Source organism: Sipha flava, unplaced genomic scaffold (assembly GCF_003268045.1).
Source record: "Sipha flava isolate LNK unplaced genomic scaffold, YSA_version1 217_pilon_pilon, whole genome shotgun sequence".
Classification (NCBI taxonomy): domain Eukaryota; kingdom Metazoa; phylum Arthropoda; class Insecta; order Hemiptera; family Aphididae; genus Sipha; species Sipha flava.
The window spans coordinates 1,569,195-1,590,666 of NW_020272843.1; the positions used below are offsets into that span (position 1 = coordinate 1,569,195).

General features: G+C 29.4%; 1 protein-coding gene across 2 annotated transcripts in view; it reads left to right on the forward strand.

Annotated features, from left to right (window-relative positions):
• LOC112683028 (atrial natriuretic peptide-converting enzyme) overlaps positions 1–21,472 on the forward strand; it is a 197,684-nt gene that overhangs the window by 89,258 nt on the left and 86,954 nt on the right. For both annotated transcript variants that reach the window (XM_025553868.1, XM_025553869.1), the window contains exons 4-5: positions 10,597–11,064; positions 17,396–17,701. In XM_025553868.1, the coding sequence (XP_025409653.1) occupies positions 10,597–11,064; positions 17,396–17,701 (774 nt within the window). The remainder of the gene's footprint in view (positions 1–10,596; positions 11,065–17,395; positions 17,702–21,472) is intronic.

A 21,472-nucleotide genomic window follows, 5' to 3' on the forward strand; every position in this document is an offset into this window, starting at 1 on the left:
TTCTTGAATAACGTTTCTATTTCTTGAACGTTCTGAAAATGAACACAATTTTGAAGATGACCAAGTTCACATAGACGAAAAAAACAGTAACAATGTTTCTGAATGTTCCGATGAAGATAATAATAAAATAAATTAACAAGAAAATGAAAATAATCAAGAGACATTGCTTTTAATCTTCAATGATTTGGGTGCAGCAATCAATACATAATATTTTGTAGTTTATTGATGTCTGACGATTACAAAATAATAATTTTATTCTTTGTATAAGCAAAAGAGTACCCACCTAATTATTAACCATCCACCCCCAAAATATTGATAGAGTGAGCGCTCCTTAAAAACATTGTCAATACACCACTGGTAGTGACGATGCCTGCTTGTTCCGCGGCCTGAGGAGCTGCAACATAATCGAAGACATAAATTAGCCGACTGACTTACTCTGTATATGCACTGCGATACACTGCTGTAGCCCCGACATATTTCATACTAAAAATTCAAATAATATCGGTCGACAGAATAACTAAAACAAGGCACAGTTGTAGATAGAATGGTTGCCCGACGAGTAGCGATAAAAAAAACGTATCCAACTCTTTTACTTTGGAAAAATCGACTGATAAAAATCAATAACTGTTACTCCTGCGGAGCACTCATGGTTTAATTCCATTTCAGAGCATCAATTCAGTTTATTTCAAAATCGCACGAAGTTTAATTGTATAACCAGCAGATAAAATAATACGATAAGATGCTTTTCTCGAGCACACTACTTGATGCACTGTTCTTCAGTTATACAGCTGTGGTAATGGGAGGAAATCATATCACTATATATACCCGTTGGGTAACCGTATTCTATCTTTAATCGTGAATGTCGTTTACTCATTAACGGCATGTATCTTCGATGTGAACGTCTAAAACTGTATCATAGCCGTAATCGATGTAGATAGCGAAAATCGTCAAATGATATAAATTAATACAATTTATTAAAATATCCGCCACCGAGCGAGCCGTCTCAGATTACGGTACGAAAGTAATTTGTGATCAACGTGGTCATAATACACGTTCTATTTGCGTAACACTCGATCGCTCCAAAACTAGACGCGTGTGTACTATATAATACAATTCGGGTAAAATATAGTAACAGACTTTCGTAATGTAATATATGTGAAACGGTTTTAATCTAAACCGCACAAACGTGTGTAATTAAATCAAGCATACTCAAACTTCAGCGGTGTGATTTTATTATTGAAACTTTATCATAAATTAGAATTATATCGCCGCCGTTTTGATAAAGGTCAATACAGTTTTATCAATGAATTGACGTATTATAATAATAATGCCTGGAAATGAAAGAATCAATAGCTAAATATTAAATTAAGTAAACTTATTAAATCAATTTACTTCCTTCTGATTTATCAACTTAAATTATTAACTTAACTCATTTATTTCTAGGTCAACTTAGAATAAACGCATTGTTTTAAATGTTTTCGAAAACGTTGGTAAAGTTTTGTATTTCTAAAACCATAAAAAAATGTTTCATCAAATTTCGCGTTCGATTATAAATCCATGGAGTATAGAAAAATATAAAAAATATAAAATAAAAAATGATTCCGAAAAATTTCGTATTTTTATTTTAAGATTTTAAGAGATATTAATTATAACAAATAATAGAGGTCCTCCAAAAATTATTGAGTATTAATAGTTCATTATCTCATGAATTATATTACAACTATTGTGAATAGTGTCCGTCCACTATATCTATATGGTCAACTATATATATACCATACATGAAATAAATCTGTGTTAAAACCTATTATGCGTTGACCCTCTTTGTAGAGTTAATAATATCGTAAACTATATGAAAGCTTAATTCTCTATCGTTCGGTTTCTGAATAAAAAAAATTACAGATTTATTTAAATATGTATAAATATGGAAAACAAGATTTATCAAAATTCTGTCAAATCATTGATTTTTTCCTTTAATATTATTTAATTATTAATTTAGTTGGGATCGGATGAAAAAATGATTCCCTTATCACTCCCAGCATCATATCCATAAGCCATATCATCCCCTCCCATATCACCTCTTTATACCTCCTCAATATCTTTAGCACCCCTTTCCTTCCATAAATAAAAAAATAAATAAAACGAGAATTACATGGATTAATCCATAAATTTACCTCAATCAGTTTTTTTTCACCATATTGCTATCATTTATTGAATTGGTAGTTATTATATATTTCAAAATCAACATTGATAAATTATATACAATCATATTTAATGTATAACTACATCTATATATAAACAAGATAACTAAACAATTTTCTAATATCCCTATTAAATATTGTCTACACAAATACACTATACTACTGTATCATTCTACCATTTACCTTCGATGTTTTACAGTGTGAACTGTTGCAGTTGGTTTGAACTTGTTTGTTTAACATTTTTTTTTTTTTGTTATATCATTGAAAATAATAATAGGTATTGAAGTGTAGAGTGCATAGTTTCAGATTTAAATAAAACTTTTAATAATCCTATAGAAATAATAGAATAATAGAATAAAACTGTACATAAATTACTGTAAAACTGGCATTTGAGTATTTTCAAACTATCCTAACGATAAATAAAAATAAAAATATACATAAAAATGGAAAAATATTTTACCCACACTAGACCTAAAATATTAAAATCATTTTCACTTTTATTTTTCAACTGGAAAATATTTTTTGCAGTTTTTATTATTAACTTGTAATAGTTATTTCATTAATAAACAGCTAATATAAAAACAGTTTTGTCAAATAAATAAAATTATGGTAATCATTTTAAAGGTAACAACTGAAAACCTGCAAAATGTAGATCGATATACTCGTAGGTCGATCGTAAATCAATTAAAGTGGGCTACTCCTGTCATGTAGGAACAATGATTTTATTCACGGAACGAAATGTTAAAATGCTACCGTATCGAAAAATTGCAATTTGCAGGTGCAAATTATTAGGCTTCTTCCCCTTAAAATACTGCAATATATCGCATTAATTCATCTCGATAACATTAGTATCTTACAATGGTTCCATTTCGAAGCACTGGACGAAAAAACAATATTGTTCGCCACATATTTATTGGGTGCGAACGAAAAGTATTCACCTGACGCGTATACAATATTAATTGGTTAATGTAAAGAATTTGTTTCCAAAGTAGGAAGTTTTAAATTTATGTTACAAATTCGTACTGGAATAAACCAATGGGCGTACCATTTTTTTTCTGTTTCCGGAAAACGCACGAGTTGGAAAAACGCCACAATAGTTCTTTTATGCACATGTTTATTGTTCAAACGGCGAGGAGGAGGTACCTTATACCTATTTAGCCATTAAATTATATTATACTCTATAGGTGTACGTTATATTTTCCATTATCGTTTCACGTTCCCGTATTTATATATATATATATATAAATAAATGTGTGTGAGTGTGCGTGTGATATTATAATCAACGATTTATTGCTTTTTAACTGGGCGCGCCGAAAACAAAAATGTGTTTTTGATTTGGTACTCGGGGACCCACACACTATACGTTTCTCCGCATTTCACATAAACGTATTGTGTAATATAATACGTAAGTATAAATATATATATCTGTGTGCAGAACACACGTGCACCCGTGATATTATATACGGCTTAAATGTCGTTTCATACACAGTCCACTGACCCACTCGTGTATATTTTGTTAATTTAATACACCGCGGAGCTGTACCGATAGAATCTATATCGCGCCGCTGTTTAATTTAGAAAACTCTCGTGGGATCCATGAATACATTAGTAAATATAGGTATACCAGGTACCTACTGCATGTAACCGTAGTCGTTTTAAGTTCAAACGTATTGAACGTAAACTATAAATAAATAAATCTATAATGTTTAATCGTACGCAACTGTTAAATGCGCGCCAAAAATTAGGGTTTAAGGCACAAGGATGTGATTAGTACGGATGCCTTCTTTGTACATCCAAGCTTATTATTAGCACTCGCCAAGTCGGCATATGTAGCAATATTATTTTATTCTGAAATGTTGCAACCATTATTGAACGACATTACATTTCAGGAACTGTTTAAGGTTAAAATTATTTAATAAATTATTTAATAATAAAAATTAGCATTTTTGAATCGTATTTAATATTTGATTTATTCAACGATGTAAAGTGCAGTGTTTCTTTTTCACAAACTTGTAAAGTATCAAAAATTTTAAAAATTATTGAGATACCTAATTTGTTGCACTCGATGTTATTCTATTATCTTCTTCATTTTAGAATATGCAAATACGATTGGTGTCTAATATGTCTAAATATAGCTATGCGCAAAATATAAATCTTATGCTACTGCGAATAAAAAAAAAAACAGGGAAACCCGAAATGATAAAGTATAATTTTAAATGTTTGCTGATTTAAAGTCAAAACCAACCAAGGTATTATGTATTTAGTTGAAATAATACAATGCATGATTATATCATTGATCGCTTTTTAAAAAACTTAATTTAATTTCTGTTGTGGTTTATAAAGGTAATTTTTTTTATTTCGCAGGCATGTGATTTATAAGGTGTTCATGATACTGCTACACTCTTGGCGTTCTCATGCTAAATACACCTCTCGTAAATAGTTAAGAGAAGATGTAATAAACGGAAACCATATCCTTTATACCCACACTGATTCAATCCATGGTTAAATTGTCAAAATTAAGACAATTTTTAGTTAAAATAATGTCTGATTTTAGCGGAACTGTATTAAATATAATTTTTAATAGGTCGGCGCCTTTAAATTTTATCGAAACGCAGTCATTCATAAACAAATATATAATATGCACGTACTTTTTTCAGCAGCGATAAAACAATAACACACATATTTGTTTTTATATGACAAACAACAACAACACTAAAATATACATGCCACCTCTATGTGTTAATTTTTTTACGTTGCGACAAAAATTAATAAAAAAAAAAAATGAATAAAATACGCATAAAGATAAAATGTATTATGGTTGGAGGTATACGTAAAGCCGGTATTATCTATACATTGTATGGGAAATACTGAGTGGCGCCTAACATGTTTTTCTGATTGAAGAATCTTGGTATATATTAATTTTTTAGATTTAGTGTCTTCAAAGTTGCGTTTCCTTCTCGAATCCTGATTGGTAAATAAATTTTGAATATTTAGTTTTCCCAAATCTGTAAAATAGCAGTGTTATAAAACGAAAAAGTCTTACAGTTGAAAATGGAGACATAAAATAAATCGATCTCACATGGTCGTAGTTATATAGATGATATGATAGTTTTTAAAAGAAGAAAATAATTTATATATTTAGGTATAGTGGCTATTATTGTGAAAATGTTGTGTAAATTAGATAATCTTTTCGACCACGTAGAACTAATAATGTTACATAGAGGTTTGATATTTCGTAGCATATTACACCATTATCGTGACGAATTGTAAACGAAAAATATACATAATTTATACACAGGGTTTTGAACGGACCAAAAGGAACGTGTAAACAACATCGGCGCTCATTTCATTAATCAAAGAGATTAACAACATGCGTTTTTCTCATAGTTCGATCCGCAACAAAGACGATTTTGTACTTGTCCCCAGGGATTGAAACCGAAATAAAAAATTTCAATTTTGATTATTGATATTAGTTTTTTTTAATTTCGATTTCAGTTTCAAATATTGATTTTTATTTTTTGCAATTTCGTTTTTGATTTTGAATAGAATGAAATTGAATTGAATCATTTTTTTCAATTTTGGTTTCAGAAATCGGTATTTATTTATTTTTCGATTTCGGGTTCACAACAGAATGTTATCCATGACATAATAATTTTTCAAACTTTAGTACATCATTAGCATAATAGTGTTGTAGGCTGTAGCGACTGCAAAAATACAAAATAAAACTATTTTAGGTTATTTGATTGTATATTATTAGTTAAAAGTATAACTCACGGGTGACAGCTAATGGAGTATTATAAATTTATATTTTATCCATAATAGTACACTACAAAATATTTTTATATAGTATATTATACGGAATAAATTGTATGTATAAAAAAAAAACAATCGCTTGTCGAACGCTGATTCCTTATCGTAAATATTCTAAGAAAACAAAATAGGTACTAGTTATTTATTATTATGAATAATCAATATTATTACCAAGTATAGCAATATCTATGAACTGACAATATAAATAGACCTGTTAGCTGTTGAATTTTAAATTAATTTGATTTAAAATCGTTTTAATTATTAAAATGATTTCGATTTTGATTTTCTAAAAGATTTTTAACGATTTTTATCAATATTTGAAATCGATTTCAAGCCCTGCTTATCCCGTCCGTTGTTAGCAGTTCTTAAAACGTTATCGTTGCATTAATTCATCAACGTTCAAACGTATATTTATTTATCTAAATTTCTAGTACCCATTAATATTGATCGATACGAGATAAATCAACAAAACTGGTAAAATACTACAGGTTCACATTGCAGTATTTTGATTTAATATTATGGTTGAATCATCGTTCTTATCATAATATTACTTGAAAATGAAAGAATTCGAATTCTTATCGATTCTTACCACCACTGTGGCGCGTTTCTTCTGGAAATGGTGTAAAACAATATTAATGGAATACAATTATATGATTTTATAAATTAATTCTTATTATCTCCAGATTCTATCTTTTTGAATCTTAATTACGAATTTTAAAGAAAAATTAATAATTTTTTTTTAAGCTAATTATTTGATTTATTTGCCCTGAAACGTCAATGATATAATAACCTAAGTTCATAGACTATGCAACTGTTAATTTACTTTTTAGATTTTTGTAATCAGTGGCTCAATCAAAACGTTTGAAAAATTATCCATAAATAATTAATGCATATCAATAAATATTAAAAATTGTTGTAAATCAATAAATACAAACGTCATCTTTAGATTTAAAATTAAGTCCATATCATCATAAGACATTAAGTTGCAGTTTGAGCAAATTAATTGAATTAATTTTCAAGCTCATGAAATCTGCACCTGATACAAGACATTATTATTGTCACTAGCACTTTTACAGATCGCTTAGCTGAATAAATATACACGATACATTTTTATATACATAAGAATAACAAGAGTTTTCGATTCATCTTATCGTTTGTTTTGATTATTTTGAATATTTTTATTTATTTTGACGGGGTGATGGGCATGTTACGCATTACCGTAGAACTGTTTCCCATGCATTCAGTACCGATCAATCACTGTAAATATCCCTGTTGCTCGTGCACCATGTAGATGGTCTATATCAGTGCTTCTCAACCTGGGAGCCACGGCCCCCAGGGGACCATGGTTATATAACTGGGAGGCCGTGAAATATTTATTTCATTTAAAATTATTGAAACCAAATATAATGAAAAAAAACTCACTACATTTTGGTTAAGACGACATCAAGAGTATCCTGTAATCTCTAAAGCAGCTTTACTTATATTAATACATTTCACATTAAGATATCTTTGTAAAACTGTATTTTCACAACTTAAAATTACATTAAACAAACATAGATCATGAATTTCACAACAATCTTTAAATGCAAACTTGTGTATTTCAGTTTCAAATATCACACCTGACATAAATATGTTATGCGAAAATATGATTTATTATTATTATTATTAACCTAGCCTTTGTTTAAAACTAAATTAACATTATTACTGAATATTCTTGTATTGTTTTATAATTATTACTAATTATTTTTTGTTTATACATGTTTTAAGTTTTATACAATTATAGGATTACATTTCAAAAATATACTAAAAAACTTTTATTTTTTTTAAATTTTAATAATATATTTGTGTGAAATAGTGTATGTAAATTTAGTATACCATTAACAATAAATAATTAATGATTTTGATTGAGGGATGCCTTGCCAGTTCTACATTCAATTTATGGAGCCTTACAATAAAAAAGGTTGAGAAGCACTGATCTACATGGTCAAATGCATTGCAAATGAGTAAAACGAGTGAAGTCGAATTCACACTACACCGTCCTGTGTGCTTTTAAAATCGTACGGTACCAGCACACACATACACCGCAAAAGCATTATATACTTACTACACCTATCAAATATTAGTTTGGTAATACCAAGTCTGGACTTTAACGAGTTAATAAGTTAAAAGTTAAATTAATTTAACTTATTAACTTAATTCATTTCCTTCATGTTAACTTGAAATTAACGTATTATTTTTTCATTTATCCCAAATATGTTAATATTGATTTTCAAGACCAGAAACATATTTTTGTAAAATACTGCATTCGATAACAAGTTCATAGAATTTATAAAAATATAAAAATAAAAGTTTCGAAGAATTTTTAGATGAGATCATAGTATTTATCTCGGTATTAAATCTATCTATCAATAATATTAATAATTAATAAAGGTCCTACCAGTCTTGAGAAAAGTACTCAACCGTTTTCAGACTGTTGAGTAAAAATAGCCATGACATCCATGAATTACACAACCATTGTCAAGTGTCAAAGTGGCCGTAAATGTATACTACAAAAATAAGTACATATGATCATTGATTAAATAATTCTTAATAATAATTGTACTCTGTTATTATTAGAATTATTCCATTATTTATGATATTAATAAATAAGATTGAATAAGAGAAGAAATTTAATAGCTGATCAAAATTTTTAGATGACTCTTCTATTGAGATTCAATAGATATTTTAATTAACCTATCCATTGTATTATTTTATTTGTTCAGATTTTAATAAAATTAAATAATAATATTATATATTTGTTTTAATGTTATGTTACAACTATATACATTTATTGCCTGTATAACTTTATAGTTACACTTTCTACTGCTGTAATTATTTTTAGTTTTCATACCTTTATTGAACATTAAAAAGCATACTTTTTTAAATTATATTTATCATATGTGATTTGTATAAAAAATGAATAAAAACAAATGGTACATAAATTACCATAAATTTAATATTTTAGTGCTTAAAAAAATCCCAATAAAGAAATGTATAGTATATTTTTCTACTCTAATTAAATCTAATAAGATTTTTTTGCATTTTCATTATCGTTAGTGTTAAATAAGATCTGTTGTAAATTATTAATATACACTTATATCAGGGCTTAAATAATTTTTTTATTTTTGTAATTAACTTAACTTATTAATTGAAGTTAGGTTAAGTTAACGATATTTTTTAACTTAATTTTTAACTTGAATTATGTAATTCTTATTAGCATTAAATTAATTGTTAACTTAACTGAACATGAACTCAATTAATTTAAATTAACTGAGTTATAAAACATCATTAACTTGTCCAGCCTTGGGTAATATTATTATATTGTAATTTTATCATAGAATATATTAAAATCAGGTAATCACGTAATAAATAGTTGGACGAACCTAGTTTTACGGTAACACATGATAAATTCTATATTTATACCATAACACGAAATAATTTAATGTAACCATCAGTGCTGTAAGAACCATGTATACAAAGTATTGTACACAGGTCCTAGTCCTCGAAAGGTCCAAAGATTAGCATGAAAACATCAATATTTAATTCATTTGAACGAGACCACTGTTATTGACAAATGTTACCAATACCTCTTTCCCTGCATCCTTTTAAGTTATTGAATTATGTTCTCATTCTTAATCATATTATATATATTATAAAAAAGAAAAATTATATGAAAACAATGTGTACTACTCGTTTTAAAAATATACATCTGTTTATCTACTTTGTTTTGTATAACACGTTTTTAATGATCATATTCGTATATTCTGGTGTATCAGTAGTTTTTACCCAATCACAAATATTATGTCTTATAATACACATGGCCGTAAAAACCAAATATTGCGCTCTTAAGTATTTTAATATATAAAAAAAACTCACACAAAACTGAATATTTTTTATAAACGCAATATAAATAATGATTTTTCTTTATAGCTATGTAAGCGTTTGTTTTGTTTAAATCAATATTTTATTAAAATTAAATATACATTTTAATTATAAGTAGGTACATAGTTATAACATAATAATATTTATAAGTTTTATAAGTAAATATATAAATACATAAATACATACAATTACTTTTAGTTAGAAGTAATTTTATAAGTAACAATAAAAATTGCAAATTTTCCATTTTTGTGCCCTCCCAGGAATCGCGCCCGGGGCGTAGACATCTCAAACCCCCTCCTTTTTACGGCCCTGATAATACAGGCGGAGGATAACCGTGTAAACATTTTACAACACTGCTTTAGTAAAATATGTTAGAGCAAATAATTTATCTTGATATCATCGTATTTGTTTAAACATTGAGCGATTTAAACAAATTTCTACCCCGTCTTAAAATCAACTTTTTCCAGTTGCTAACGGAAAAACGTGTAACGATAAAGGGGCCCGAAGATTTCGATTCGCATGCGGGCCCCGAGTACTCAAGTGACGCCACGTTCGGCCGAGCATTGACGGTTATCGTTTTAGCCGCACGGTTAGATCGTCGTAGCAGGTCTTCCCCGCTGTAACACGTGCACCAACAGCTGACCGCAACGTTGGCCGTTTGTTTCAGATGCACCCGGCGGCCAACAACGCTTCGGCCGCTATACCGTCGATCCCCGCAAGGCGGAATCCAGGGCCACCGGTGATCGGCCCTCGCCCGGCCCAGTACAAATTGCCTCCGCCGCCACGCGCCTCCAGCTGCGAACCGCCGGCCGATCGTCACTCCATCAGGGGCCACGCCAAAGACCATCCGAGGGAAACAGTCGCAGTACCGGCGACGCCGACCAGAGATTCGGCCACCACGGTCCAGCAGCAGCAGCAGCAGCAGCCTCAGCCTCAGCCTCAGCAACCTCAGCAACCTCAGCCTCAGCAACCTCAGCCTCAGCAGCCTCAGCAGCAGCAACAGCAACCGCAACTCCGCACCAGACGGTTCAAAGTGCCGCCACCCATCAAATGCATTTCCGAGCCGCTGGACGGGGGCAGTCGTGAGAGTTACGAGATGATGACGCCCGCCATGACTATGTCACCCAACCGACAGGTAATATTTAACGACGTCAAACTATAGATCACCCGGATCGTCAGTGGCGTAGGAAGACTCGCTAGAGCCCCTGCCAAACTTAGAAAAAAAACGCTTTTTAACCAATTCAAATTTGATGTTATGATATTTTATAACCTTTAATTTCACTAATTTTTTTTTTAAATACCTATACAATTTTTATTTATAAGTAATTATTACAGCGTTAATTATAAACTTTGAAAATTCGCTTTTCTTGCTTTATAACTGGCAAGTTCATCGATAATTTTTTCATGTGACATTTTTTATTTAAATGCCCTTGTACTATTTTCATAATTTCATCATTGAATTCACACATATAGTGTTTAAATAGACAACATCTACTTATTTAAAAAAAAGTATAATGGAAAAATTTCGATTTAATAGTAGGATAAAAATACGACTTTCGCGTTCCTGGCGTAGGCACAGTTCGCCATACACTTGCTACGCCACTGAAGACTATTGCGAGAACGGCTGCGGTCGAGTTGATTCCCGGGTCATTATATATTTTATTCAATATTTAGTTAAATATTCAGCATATAAGCATAATCCAAGAAATACTACAAAGAAGTTGACTGACAAGTTTCCCAAAAATGTTGTTCTTTTTAGTTTTTTCTTATTTTGAAAATCATTCCATTATTATAAAAAATATTTAGTAATTAAGTGAAAAATATAAAAAAATTTAGTAATTTGGGAAAAAATGTGTAGCACAAAGTTTTTATAAATTGGTATCTAGTAATGAGATTGACTCTTTACTAACTTGATTATCTCTTTACTCGTGAAAAGATATTCGTTTCGCGCTAAAACTAAACCTTTAGTTTTCATTCCACACATATTTTTTAGCTTTTTCAGACATTTTTGAGATTTTTACGTATCTCGAGGAACTTTATTGAGTATTTCATAAAAAACACACTAATAAATGTTCGTTATTTCTTTGTAACATCCTGGTTTACAAGCTACTTAATATTCTAAATTCAATCTACCTATAAATTATGTATTTATAAATTAAATAATGTATGTGTGTGTGTGTGTGTGTGTGTGTGACTAACGTAACCCGTAGATTGTATAGGGTTACAATAAATTTTAAGTAATGTGTGCTGAACAAAATATTTAACACAGATCATCTACTCTCGCAGGTCTGAACACGTATATTATGTAAAAATAGAACTTTTTGCGAAATTAAATATTTCCTTTTTTCCAAATTTCATTTGACATGATTTGATGTGCGTGAAGTTTGCCCCCCTAAATCAAGCTAGCGACTTCAAAACTTTACAGGAATTTTGCATTTAATTTGCTATGTAAATTTCATAATTTGCACACCCGTGGTTTTTCCAGGAAAACATTTTTGACTTTGTATACTTAAATCACGCATGTATAATTTCAACAGATGTTGAGAATTTAAAAAAAGCCTCAATGATTTAGTGTAATAAATTTAGAGATATGAAGAACATTTAATATTTAAATATGAGTGTTAATATTTACAAAAATATTTATACTTTAGTTTCATAGAATATTTCCCGTTTTAAGGTGCTAAAAATATTCGGATGTTCAATATAATAATAATTTATTTATGACAATAAATTTTATTTATATCTATATTCATAACATATCAGAATCAGTGCTGCAATAACCGTGAATATTACGTGTATCAAACACATGGGTTCATAGTTCCAGTTTATAATAGGACCCAATGATAATATTTGAAAAAAATGTAAAAGCAAGAAAATAAAACCATTTTGTAATAATAATATTGAATAATTATTCATGGAGATTAAACAATGATGGAGTCCTAGAGCTCCACGAAAGAAGTTTAGGGCCACATCTAAATTAATTGAATTTAAATATTATTATATTTCTTAGTTATCAAGTAAAAACACTTGTATGATTACAATTTTACATATACCTTCTCATCCGATCAGAGTGTTTAAGATTCGTTTGGAGAGTACTAGATTTTTAAGTCTCAGAGCACGCTTTCTGGTCAAAATTATATACACAAATTAAATCAATCTTTTTGCGATTCAAATACATTCCACTTTTACTCAGAAATTGAAAATGTTAAACAGAAAAGTGATTAAACACACTCAATAATTTTATAACACACTGTATATATAATATATTAATTTTAAATTCATTTTGAAAGACTAAAAAATGTTTTTATTAAGATTTAATGTAAAACGTGTTTTAAAAAAAACAAACTCATAATTTTAAAATAATTTCTATTATGCCCCTCCCCCATTTTCAAAAAGTTTTAATATTAAAATTAACTTAAGTATCATTTTTGATATCTTCTTTCTATATTTTTTCCATTAAATCTGAAGAAAACTTAATTTTGTGAAAAAATCCAATATTACTTTTCAACTATAGTAATACTTTATGATAGAATTCCTTGTTATTTTTTAACTTCGTTTTAGAATCTTTAAAATTTATCCTATATTCAAGCAATAAATTTAATTATAGATTATTTATTACTGTTTTTCATATTACATTTTTTTTTTTTTTAATCATAAATCATTAACAAACATATCTCAAAAAATATAGTTTTTTAAATATTTCTTAGGTATATTTATTTAAAATTAACTTAAAATAATTATTAAAAAAAAAAAACAATTTTAGATTTTCACATATATAATTAAATGTGGATTTATAATAAATTTTTTCAGCATTTGAAATTTTTTGAATTAAATCATTATGTATTTCCCAACATCTATCTGATCGTTTTACATATGCGATATAATGGATTCATATCCAAATATTCCTCGGAGAATATACCTACAATGAACAAATTAAACATTTAATGTAATTATGTGAATAAGCTGAACATTGATGTTTTAATAATTTAATTTATTTTATAAGTTCTTAATAGGTAGCTATAATTTGTAAAACAATAATATATTTATAAATATTATAAGAATTAATATGCAATATTAAACTTAATTATCAGAATGATCACATAAATTTATTTAATGAAAATCGATGTCCATCAGCTACCATATCAGTTTCAATAAATAAATTATTTTCAATTACTCTTGTAGATATTATTATTCCATTGCATTTATCTTCAACACGTGTATAGTGTAATTCTTATAAATATTGATTCAGAGCATTTTGAAAATTGGAAAAATAATGCTTCATTTTCAATATACTTGTTGGACTGCAAATATTCTTTCTATTATTCTTGCATTCTGTTTTGGGGCATTTCATAATTTCGATGGCAAAAGGTGCAGTTTTTAATAAATGAATTATAATAAATGAAAACATTGCACCTTGAATTAATTAATTTTACATTTGTAACACTTTGTTCTTAATGAAAATTTTGTTGAAGTAGTAAAACTCTCGTATTTAAACGATTATCTTAATTTCCACAAAAACCATAGTTATACAAATTCTAAAAACTACATAGCAAATTAATTGCAAAATGTCTGTGAAGGTTTGGAGTCGCTAGCTTGATTTAGGGGGGCCAACTTCACGCTCATCATGATTTCGCATGTTACTTGTACAGTCCAGTGAAAATATTTCACTTTCATCGTATTAGTTATTATTGTGCTGACCATTAAATATTGATTGTTTAAGAGGTAAAGTGAAACCATCCGGGATAGAAAATATAATATTATAGTGGTAGGTAGTAAAAACCATTTCGTCAAAAACCATAACAGACCAAAAGTGTTCAGAGTTAATTAATTTCAGAGAATAAGCTGATTAGCTTTTAAATAATAATTTTCATATTAATATTCTAATGTTTTAATTTAAATTATCTGGATTTTCTCTGTTAAGGTAGCAGTTGGAAATCACAAAAAAAAAAAAATTACGAAGTTTTAAATATATGTATATAACAGACATATATATATACGTTTAATACACGTAATCCATAATAATAGTCAAGTAATTGACAAAGGTGGCAATGGGGTTTAAAAGAAAAAATTATCGGAGAAAAAATTTGATATAAGTCTGCAATGGCAATGATAAATGACTCGTAGTCATTTTATACTTTTAAAGAGTTGAGAAGATTAAATCATTTTCTTCTGAGAACTTTTATTTTACACGGCACTGTCTGTAACACAATTATATTATACAAATACATCACGAAGTCAACAACTGAAGAGCGGCATACTACTACGATGTATATCATCTATTTCCACTATTAAAAACTTATACAACTATGCAGGATAGTGAACTTGCTCTATCCGTACTTATTTTGATTATTATATGGTGAACATTAGTGTATTGGGTCCAAGATCAGATGCGATCTAACATGGACCTCATCAAATTTCTTACCAACTCTTGGTCCAAACACTTTTACGCACTTGTTATAATCTTATCGTGATGCGAGATAAATATGTGTTTTATAGGTGAAAGATAAATAAGCGTATTCACCCTATTTTATATTTTATAATAACGTACTTTTTCTTTTGATTTCCTAGATTCTAATATTATAAATAAATCAAAACTCGCACGTAACATACCTACTTGTAAGTAGAGAATACGAATGTTTATTTTGATAAAAATATGAATCCAAGTACACTTCATGTATTATAGCAGTAAACGGCATGGAACAGAAAGACCGTCATCAAAAGCTCCACAGTAGGCAACATCAAATTTTCATTCATTCATCTAATATTCATCATAATATGATCTAAAATGCTTAGTAAAATAAAAAACAAAATACTACATCAATATTACGTGTTTTATCTACGGGTTACTAGGGTCACCGGTGGCCTACTATACAATTTGCGCTAACTTGAGCTTTCTACTCTAAAATGTACGTAGTACAATTTTTACCATGAAAGTTCGTTTGATTCTCAGTAGTGTACCGTCATTTATGACCACTAAAGGTCTTGTCATCCGAGTCTATGTTCACTGTATTACTGTTAAAAACGAACTGATTGTATTACTTGTTTCTTTCTTGTTTTTTTAACAACTAACTTTCTGACATATTAATAAAAAAAATAAAAAAAAATAATTAACTTTCCCCAATTACTTTTTTATTATATACACTAATACCATATGATATTCTTATCCAATATTATTTTTTGTTTGTATTATATATCATTATGTTTAATTTAATTTACCTTTTACTTATTATATTTATATATTAACTGTACAAATTTAATATTTTAACTATCGAAATATCATAGCTATTATTTAAAGAGTTCTAAATAAAAGAGAGTGACAACTAACTTCGTCCTTTTTATATTTTAGTAGTTTTTTGTGATTAACATTTTCTCTTCTGTTTATTTGGTTATAATTTAAAAACAGTAGACTCATCCTGATTAATAAAAAATATCATCTTTTTACAATCTTTACATTTTTTTCTTCCTTATCAACATTTATAATTCGTGCTCGTTTCTCATTATTTTTCTTATTTTTTCTAATTGTTTTATTTTCTATCTTTTGGTAGACAATTGGCTTCTGTAGTCATTTTCTCTATAATTTTTCGATGGTACATATTTTTGGGTGTTTTTTGACAAGGTTGGAACCCATAATATAAATATCGATTGGAAATAAGTAAAGCAACATGTATACTTTCAATAGCGATGTAGTGAGTTTGTGAACATATACATCGGAGATAGTATCTTCAATAGGTCCAATACGTTGGTTCATCTGAACATATTATGAAAAATGTATCCAAAGATCTGTTGTATAAGCCCAAGAAAATTTCGACCAATTCAAAATCACCATGCACTCATAAAATAAATGAACGGCCATTTGGTTTCTTTATGTGTTTCAGCATAGATCTTTGTAAACGATTGAAAAGTGTTTTTTTTCTGAATGTCTATTTGTATTTTTTCTAAGACAAATTAATATTTAAACTTGCTCGTGGCCATGAACAGAAAAAAACTTCAGTGCATTCTGTATTGGGAACTGTTCAAACACAACGTGGGTAGATGTGAAAGTCCAAAAACACCGATTTGGGCATTGATACGTAGAATGGTGTTCATAATTACTTGAATATTAAGCCGTGAAAATTAATAAATGAATACATCGAGATCATCGCATTGTATAAATATTATTTTTGCGTTATATTTCGACATTTTCTGGGAGCATTATTATAATACTTCGACATCTCTGTAACTTTTTTTTTTCGTTACATTTCTGTTAATTTTTCAAGCGCTTTTAGAATATTGTACTCCGAACACGAATCTGAAACTTTTTCACATCTTCATCATCGTAACTATCTCAACAGAGTACCTCTGTTCAAAACGTATTTTCTCGTTCAACTCAAGCGCTTTATAGGATTTAATATGGTTTTTCAATGTTTATCGCATATGTTACGAAAATTATCACCCGAAATTACCATTGATTCTGCGGACATTTGCAGGACAGCGGCCATTGGAGCGACTCATTCAGCGTCAACTCGTCACCCGGCTACTCTACCAAGAGCATGGAGACGCCATTGCTGTCGCACGCGAAAATGATGCCCAGCCGGTCGAACAAGAAACGTTTCATACTGGACCGGTACGTGGTCTGCGACCAGTGGAACGGCCGCGCGCGGTTTTCGCCGGCCAACAGCGGCCCAATCAGCTCCAGCAGCACGGCCGAGCTAACCAAAAGCCACTCGACTCCCGCCAGTCTGCAGGCCATCGTCGAGTTCAATGAAAACTCTCCGAACTCGCTGCAGCACCGGGTGAGTATTAGCAAACCGAGACCGTTTCCGAACATTTTTCTGTCTTAGGGGGTAGCTAGAAATGGTTTTTATAAGACCGGCAAAACTGATAACGTGCACCATTACAAACGCGTACGGTTTACCTAGATAATCGTTCGTTTCCGTCGAGGTAGTGTATACTTTGTGTACGAAAACCAATATTGGATTCAACGAATGGTTGAAGTACTGTAAATGGTAAACCGGTGACTGTTGATAATTCATTCGCTATACAAGTATATATATATATATATAAATGTAATGTTTTTTTTTATACATTTATTTAATTAAATACGTTATAAAAAGTAATTGAAAACCTTAATAAACCTAAATCTTACGACATAGTATTGCAATCGCTTGTAAAACTAATTATTAATAATAGTAAATTTAATAGTGATTATTACATCGATGATGATCAATTTGTTGAAATCAATACATATCATGACTTGAGATGATATTCGAACTTAACTTATCATATTCCTTTCGTGTTTATATTATATGCTCAAAAGCATTTACAAGCTTTGTTTTCTTGATTCGCAATACGAAATAATTTAATTATGAGTCCATTATTAAAACATTATGTGCTTCACGAGTTAGACTGATCCAAGAATCCGGTTCTGTTCTTTGGAACCCTTTATAAATTAGTCATATTGAATCACCTGAACGTGCCCAAAGAAGGTTTGTACGTTTTATTGCGTAAACGAGAATGTACATGCCCATTTAAATCCATCATCTTCTATTTACATATTTTTACTAATGGAATTTTTTCATTTTCTACGAACACGAAGGGACTTTAAATCACCCATTATTATTATGTGTATTATTTTAAACGGAATGTATATTTTCAAAAATAATATGTTTTTAATATCAGGTACATTAGAGTATTTGGAAAATTAATATATGAGATTTAAAATTTCAGCTAAACAGTCTAATTTTTTAATTTAATATTTAAATTTATTTCTACAAAATCATTATAACCCACTCATACAGAATCTCTATATCAATATCATACCAGGTAATCCTAGGCGTCGTCTAAAAATTACTTGGTGCCGTGCCTAGTTCCAAAACTTAAAAAAAAACCTATTTGTTAGTTATTTTTGAGTTAATTCTCTAATGTTAAAATACAATTATAAAATTATAATTAGCGATTAAAATAATATCAATAAAACATCCAACGTCAAGTGACTGATGATCCGTGGCATGGTGTAATCAAATATACGAGTACAAATTTTTAATTTACTATTAACCTGTTTATGGACATAATTACACAAACATTATATGGCTCACTGTATTTTTGTCCGTCTCGATTCGGTCCTACACGTTGACGGGATTTAACCCAATATGACCGCTCGGTGGTCAATGACAACAACTTTCTTCAGTTCATATACAAGTCACATCGCTACTTGACGTGTCAAAGCTAGTTGATTCACCGCGAGATCAAACGAGGTAGTCTTTACTATTGATCTATAATCGATGTTATCTCTAAAGGTTTCTGCCAACTCGTTGCTCGTTTACGCTTGCTGCACTTTGTTGTTTTCAGAAACTTTTTTGACAACGCTATCAACGTCAGTGGTTATGCCCGGTTATTCGTTATTTTCAGTCGATTTGATATCACATAAGTCGTTTAATTTATCGCACCAACTATTGTCTTCGTTTTCGTTCTCCGCAAAATCGTTAATTTCCCAAGTTATTTTAGAACGTTCGTTTTCATAATTAAACGACGCCCCAGGGCAACGCTTGAATTCTCCAGCTAGTTCAGATTCCAACTTTTTAATTGTATTTAACATTTCAATATTTTTCCTCTCCGATGATTTATTTTCTTCGATCAACGTGTCAAATGCATTTTGAAAATAACCATACTTTAGTTAAACATCATTCGGTGTATTGTCAAAAAAAAAAAAAAAACGTTTACGTTTTGTATTACCATTTACATTTCTTTGGAGTATTGAATAGCTATCAGGTGAATCATTTTTTTGGGTTGTACCTTTTAATATTTTATATCAACCCTGTGTTGAAAACATTCACACTTCAATTTTAAAGAAGTCCAATTCCATGTCCTACAGTTTATTCTATAAAAATAATATAACATGTAGTATTGAAGTTCGTTAAATATAAATTTTTGCTTCTCTTAAACCTCTCAATATGATTAATTAATTAATAAACTATAACATTCAGTCGTAATCGTTCGAACGTTGTCTATTAAAATGTCAATTAAAATTATTCGAGTGAAATATTTCTGAAACGTTAAAACCATGTATCATTGCTGTATTATGAATGTGGGTTTCATCGAAAAATACTGGAATACCTAGAAAAACTATAAACTCGGAATGAGGTTACGAAATCGCTAAAAAAAAAAATAAATAAAAAATTATATCTTTGTTAGTATTTTTTTGTTTGCACGCCGACTAGAGAATGTTTAAAAATGAAATACACAAATAACATCGTCCCGTTGTTAAGAAACATTCTCTCGGTTTAGTTGGAAGAGTTTAATTGTTTTTTCTTTTTTTATACATACGTCTCTGTTCGAGTAAACTTTATGTTAAGTGTTAAAAAAAAAAAAAAAACAATATAAATATAAAATATATGGTGAACTAGATTATTCATAATATTCTCAATACGATACATTTCCCTATTAACAAAAGTTTTATCGAAAAAAATTTATCGGTGCATTAAATCCGCAGTGGACCGCTTTTTCGGGACGGTAAATCAATAATTTTTAATGTAAACCTTCAAAATATAATACTAATACGTAAAGTAAATTCAACACAAATTTAATTAAATGTTACTCGGCAAACATTAAAATATGTAAGCGTTCGTGTCATGGTGAATTTATAACTTAATAAAAACAGTAGCTTATATGATGCCTTTAATCAAGCTGCGCCAATGGTCCGCGACCAATCATCTGCGGATTACTATTTGAATCCATAATTGCACATACGTCACGAGTCACATCAGTAGCGGTTTTTGAGAAGCCACAGGGGGGGGGATGACGAAAATATTTTGCATATACTTACAATTTGCATACATATCCCATTCATTTTTTTCCTATTGCTTGATACATGAGAAGTAATTTTAAATTCTTTAGACTTCATACCACAATGGCATAACATAAAAATATAGGTATCAATAAAAAAAATCAAATCAAAAATTATTTTTTATTTAATCTTAATTAACAATCAAACTTATAGGAGCAAACATGTTTGTTAACAATAAACAGTTTTGATGTGAAATTATCGCCAAAACGATTTTTAGTAAACTGTTTTCTTATTCATACATTTAGTTTTTACGTGGCTCGAGGGAGGAGGGCGGTCCGTCTATCATGTCCCTCGTAAAACCGCCACTGAGTCAAATATTTTATGAAACTGAGATATTAGTAAAAATATAGATTAGTTATATGTTTCTATGCGTTTAATGTTAGATTTGTAAATTTGTAATTAGTATATGATATGTATAGTATGATATGTTTTCCAAAATTATTTATATAATATGGTATTTTTCAACTACCCAAAAGTTTTTCAAAAATTGGTTCATCATGTTTCTGCAGTCAAAAATTCACTTACTGTCCCAGTCTTAACTTTGTCTATAAAAAAATAGAAAAAAAAACTCAAAAGAATTGCGCTCTAAAAACTAAACACAGTTGCGCCCGAATTACCTTTGTTTACGCGGCAAGTTATTACTCAATATATTTCGTATTTTAAATGTGTGTTATAATTTTCGTGTATTGTATAGCTGTGCGATGCGTATCCACAACTATTG